General features: G+C 29.3%; 1 protein-coding gene across 1 annotated transcript; it reads left to right on the forward strand.

The window, feature by feature from the left end:
- The first annotated feature begins 653 nt into the window (after nucleotides 1-653).
- On the forward strand, nucleotides 654-1,399 carry LOC107963082 (uncharacterized). Its single transcript, XM_016899675.2, has 2 exons — nucleotides 654-828; nucleotides 1,178-1,399. Exons 1-2 carry the CDS (start codon nucleotides 654-656, stop codon nucleotides 1,303-1,305), a joined length of 303 nt encoding a protein of 100 aa, XP_016755164.1. The 3' UTR covers nucleotides 1,306-1,399.
- Nucleotides 1,400-6,242: the final 4,843 nt, after the last annotated feature.

The following is a 6,242-nucleotide window of genomic DNA, read 5'->3' on the forward strand; positions in this document are numbered from 1 at the left end:
ATACACTTACGAACATAAGAAAAATATAAAAATATATATAAGTCACAAAAGATGTACTAAAATTATAAATATATATATATATGTACATATATATTTACAAAAAAAATATTTTGAAACTAAATATAAAAGTATATATATGTATATAAAAGTTAGAAAATAAAATAAAAAACAAAAATATATGTATAAAATATATATAAGCATCCATATATAAAATAATATATTACATAAAAAACGATGCATGCGCATGAATATAATAATAATAATAATAATAATAATAACGATAATAAATAACAATTTTCTTAAAAAAAACAAATGAATTGCAAAGAAAACGTAATTAAAACAAAATGGAGGGCCGAATTACGATGCGCGCATTATATGAGGGTCCTAAATGGAAATAATCCATTTCCCCTAAACGGTGTGCAGCAATGTGGGCTAAAATGCCCTAACGGTAAAATTTCTGGGCCCAATTTTAAAAGAAGAGAAAAACTTAATTAAACAATATAGCAAGAAGGGAGGACCAAATGCGCAAATTACCCCTTTAGGGCAGGAATGCGCAGATCCTACCTGTGGGTCGAGTCAACGCGCGGATCCTGCCTTAACGATACGGTGCCGTTTCGGTGTTTTTATTTAAACTGAATTTTTTTTAAAAAAAAATGAAAAGATCATTTGTAACCAGAAAAAAAAATCTCTTTGCTTTCTCTGCTAGGGTTTCGGCCCTAGCTTCTGTGCCTTTGCGCCATCGTCGCGAAACCACCGCGAATGGTGGTTGGAGCCGCACCCCAAAGAGGCTTGTTGGCTTTCTTCGCGCAGATCTGGAGGCGTCGCAAGGTAAACCTCTTTTTTACCCTCGTTCTTTCCGTTTTTCTCTCTTATATTATTTGTTTGTAAAAAATAAAAATAAAAATAAAAATAAAAAATAAAAGCTGTAAATCTCAACCTTTTGATCAGTTTTACTCTCTATTTTGAATATTCGACTTTGCTGTGAAAATAATAGTCCTCTCTTTTTATTGATTTTCTATCCTTGATTACAGTATTTCAATGGCTATTTTATAGCCGAAATAATAAAAATAAAAAAGAAATAAATCTGCTGGATCTGTTTGATTTGATTTCGGAATCCTTGATTTTCTTTCCTATCTTTGCTGATTGTTTCTTTCCTTGTTGTTTTGTTTCCTTGCAGGTGAAGATCACGGAGATCTGGAGGCATGGTTGCGGCGTGAGACTCATCCCAGAAACCCTAGGGTTTCTGATTTCATGTTGGGCCATTGCTTTTGGGCCTCTGTTCGTTTTGGGTTTTGGGCCACATAAGCCCATTGTAATTTGGACTGTAAAAATGCTGGACATTATTATTTTTTATTATTTAAAAGGCCGGGCAAAATTTAGGTATTACATGATGATGATATCAATTCTAGGGTGCAAAGACCCTTTTATAGGCTGAAATTCGTGTGAATATATAACTAAAATATCCCTAGAATAATTAGAATTTAATGGGGAAAATAGCAGAGTTTAGCTAAGAAAACAAAAAACCTAATTTATGTAGGAACACGTCACCACGTTGCAACATCCCGAATCACCTTGTCATGACATCATCCGTCATCATGAGGTCGGGAAACTTCCCGTCGTGACGTCGTCGCCTATTGGAGGTGTTGCGATTCTGACATCCTCATGTCGCGATACGGGTAATGGTAAGTGTCTAAAAGGGTTCGAAAATGTGAGACACAATCCATAGTACGTTCTTTATCGTGATGAAAAAGCACTTTCCACCGCAAAAGTAACGAAAAATACTTAGGGCTAATTCTTCATTACTGCTACGGTTGAAAAGTCCTTTTCAAAAATGCTTTTGAAAAGTATTGTAGAAAAAAACTGTGAATAGAAAATGTGGTGTTCTTCATTGGTGTCATAAATTGTAATGAGAAGTTAAAATATCTATTTTAGACATAATCTTGAAAAATAAAAAATTAAATATTATTTAAAAATTTAAATAACTTTTAAATAATTAAATTATTTGTTAAATCTTAAATTAAATATAAATTACTTGTGAAATTTTAAATTAAAATAATTTACTAATTAAATTTAATAAATTTACATACAATGAACGATCCAATTATTTTTTATTATTGCAAAACTAAATGTAAGTTCGAAATCTATCAGTTAATTTTGGTGGTAATATTCTCTTACAATTTTAAATATTTTATACTTAAAGTAAATTTAAAAAGGAAAATATTACAATTAAGGGGGCGTTTTGGTAATTTGATTAACCAAAAGCCAAAAGTAAAATCCAAAAGCTCTTTGAAAACACAGCTTGTTCTTCAATGTTTATGCTGTGCAAAAGTGCTTTTGCACTAACACGTGGTTAGTTTTTGGAGTAAAAAATGAGGTGAAAAGGTATTTTTTTTTATCTAAACTCAAAAGTTAGAGATTTAGATGTTTTTTAGTTTTTATATTTGGAAGTAAAAATTATTAAAAATATTTTTATTTATAAAAATTATTTAAAAGGTATATAAAAATATATTATTTTATATTTTATATTATTATATTAAATTATTTAAATTTTCTTTATTATTATATTTAAATATTAAAAAATTATATATAAATTTCACAAATAATATATATTAATTACTTAACAGGTATTTAAATTTTATATTTAATGTATCATTACATTAAATTATTTAAATATCATATAATTTAATTATTTTTAGTTTTTAAAAAAAATATTTTAACTTTCAATCGCAGTATTTTCTAGCAATGGAGAATAATAAAAACTAACAAACACACTTTTCAAAAATATTTTTTTAGAAAAAAATATTTTAAAGCACTTTTCAACCACAATAGCAATGAAGAACTAGCCTTTAGTATTTTTTTTTAAAAATTTGATTCATAAACTTGAATTTCGATAAAGTATGATGACGTGGTATATTTTAGAGTATTATATTACCATACCTTAATAAAATCTAAATTCTTGAATCGAATGAGAAATAATTACCAAATTCAAAAATTATGGTGGAATAAAAATAAAAATCAACTTGAGAAAATTAGCAAATTCAAAACCTAAACGTTGCTTTTTATCTTTTTAAGCTTTTTGCCTCAAATGATGGTAGTCAAATATTGCAATGAGTTGTTGCCTCATTGGATGCCAAAATCAGAAAGGAGAGACCTTAAATGGAGTGCGCATTTTATTATTTCTAATGAAAATTTTTATGTATTTTAAAAATATTTGATTAAAATTTAAATTAGTTTTTTTTTATTAGAATATTATTTTACTTTATATCCAAGAAAAATATGTTTAAAATACTTGAAATTGTTAAATATATGAGTTAAATGAGAATTAAACATTTTCAATTGGCATGGATATTTTTATCAATGCAGGAGAATGTGGGTTCGAGTACATTAAAACGCATTATCCTCCTATTTTTAGGTTGGAGATGGACTATGGACAATTCTAGGCATTGTGTCAAAAAGAACAAATATGATCAGAACCTATTTTGAGATTATTCAAAAAAGAGAGAGAGTTAAATATATATTTAATATGAATATATATTTAGTGAAATCAAGATATATTATTCATGTTAGTTTTACGATAAAATTTTCTTTTATAGATACAATAGGTTTTATCATTACATTAAAAGAAAAATCCAAAATTATTCTAATTTTTAAAGATATAATCCGCTTTGAATTTGCTAATCTAATTTTTCTCTTAGCACAAGAAGAAGGATAAAAATCATAATTAGGTTAGGCGAGGTCAAGCTATTCTAGAGCAATCATCGTGTAACAGTTGAAGAACTTCATCCGGCGGTTGCATATAGATATACCTCTACCCAGAGTCCTTGAGGATGTCGTTGATTCCAAACCATCGGCTACCCGATTACCTTCTCTATAAACATGTGTAACCCAAACCATCCAAGATAGTTGGAGTAAATTTTTAATAACTTGTAACACAACTAAGTGATGTTGTTCTACTGAAGATGTTTGAATCAAATGAATAGTTGCAGTACTATCTATCTCAAGGACCACCCTTTTTAGCCCTAAATTCCAAGCTACTTGCAGTCCCTCAAGAGCACCTATAACAACTCATTTTTTTGTGGTGTCAGAAACAGTAGTTTCGAGACCACAATTTTGACGTGTGAGTCCATAAATGTTATTTATTTCACAGTTATGAAGTTATATAAGTGTTGTATTAAGGTTTGACCCAATAATTTTTTCGTTTGAATAGTTAATTAAGAAAAAGGACTAAATTGTAAAATTTGTAAAAGTCTATCTCGATTGATTTTTACTTGCTAAAATGATTAATTAAATTGAAAACAAGGCCTTAAATGGAAACTAGACCACCTTGATATTTAGTGGACGTCATTAAGATAATTAAGCTTAAGAAATTAAATTTTTTATGTTTAAATTAAAACATTAACATAAGAAATGATGATAAATTTATGGAAAGAAAGAGAAAATGCATTTTTCATCTTCTTCTCCATTCGAAGACACCATTTTAGCTAGAAGAAGAATCGATCACTAGGGTTTGAGCTTAAGGTCTCCAATTGTGAGTTTTTCAAGTCCTTTTCTTGTAATTTTGATGTTTTTGGAATCCCGGGAGCTTGATTTAGCTAACCCAGGGACTATTTTGTGAAATTTTTAAAGTTTTTTATAGTTGTCGTTGATGTTTTCTTGAAGCTTTTGTGGTTATTTGGTTAGTTTTGAAGCTTAGATATGTTAATAGACTAGTTTGTAAAGTAAAAGTTGTTAGTTTTAAACTAGGGGACTAAAATTCAATAAGTCCAAAATTTGTATGAAAATTCTGAATTTATGTGTTTTAATGGATTGTTGGAGGATGAAATTGGGATTTATTTCGAAATCGAAGCTCAAATGTAAGAATTATAATAGTTTCGATTTTAGGGACTAAATCATGATAAATGCAAAAGTTGAGAAATTTTAGTATAGATGAAATTGAATTAGGGTATGGTTTTTATATGTTGTGATATGTTATTTGAATTTGTTAATTAAATGAAGTTATACTTTAGATCAAGAATCTTAATGACCAGAGGATGTACGAGGCAAAGGAAAAAAATTGTCGACTAGTCCCTGATAGTTAAACTGTTACCATTTCGACAAGTAAGTTCATGTAGTATAATACAAATTGTTTGTGCTTATATGTTATATTAGGATTGTTAATATTGAATGTTGGTGGATTGGAACCGTATTATAACATGAGATAAGTCCCAATGAAATTAGTAAATTCTCGTATACAAGCTAGTGAGTTTGCCCAGGTTCCAAGCTCTTGCATATGTAGTGGACTCTAGAATACATGAATAGGTTCCGAGCTCCTGCATATGTTGCAGACTCAAGAATACATGAATATTAAGCCCTAACTAGGCTAATTATCGTGCAGGTTTAACCTTAATAGGTAACCAGTCACTATTATTTCCAACTATATACTGAGATCTTTTACGAGGTTTCATCGAGTAAATTTGTGATTGAAGCATGAGGGATATGCCATTTGAGATTGGCTATGTAACTAGTTGTGTTTTGGTCTTGATATCTAAATTGGCTTAATTGGAAATAGAGATAATTATGGTTATTCATGTGATTGAACTCAAAGCTTTGTATATTACTGTTATGGTTTGAATCTTGATAGGTATGTTGTGTTCATAGTGATTTATATGTGAATAGAAATTGAGGTAAGTGAATGTTTATAATGTATAAGCTTACTCGTTTTACTACTTTCTTGTAGATTTTGGATGTTCGGAACATGTCGATCGGTTCAACGACAGCTCACACCTACTGTCACTTGTTTCGATAGACTTTTGAAGTTTGAAAGTTGGTTACTTGTGGCATGTATAAAGGATGTTTACTTTGCAAGTTAATGATCATGCTTTGGTACTTTGGTTGTGAATAAGATTATAAATAAGCTTGATGTATTAAGTGCTTGGTAGCTACCTGATACTTAGTAAGTTGATGATGTTGTCCAATATTTGAATGACATTATGTGTATGTTTAGGTATTAGCATGACTTGATAATGAATGTTGGTAATTGTTCATGTTTGGAATGATTGGCTTGAATGGTATAAAATGTTTAAAGGCATGGTTGAATGAAGTATGCTTAAATTGTGAAAATAGGTACTCATGTTTTAGGTCCCTTACCGAGCTTTGCTTGTTGATATCTTAGTTAAGGAAATGATGAATGTATGAGTATGATTGGACATGAAAAATCTTGGCATGAATGGTTGTTATTTCATAATTAAATTGTGATGCCAATA

The sequence above is a fragment of the Gossypium hirsutum genome, chromosome D11 (genome assembly GCF_007990345.1).
Source record: "Gossypium hirsutum isolate 1008001.06 chromosome D11, Gossypium_hirsutum_v2.1, whole genome shotgun sequence".
Taxonomy (NCBI): Eukaryota; Viridiplantae; Streptophyta; class Magnoliopsida; order Malvales; family Malvaceae; genus Gossypium; species Gossypium hirsutum.

Coding starts and splice junctions, on each gene's coding strand:
- LOC107963082 (XM_016899675.2), top strand. CDS start 654: ATGAAAAGATCATTTGTAACCAGAAAAAAAAATCTCTTTGCTTTCTCT. Junction 829..1,177: donor AGATCTGGAGGCGTCGCAAG/GTAAACCTCTTT, acceptor GTTTCCTTGCAG/GTGAAGATCACGGAGATCTG.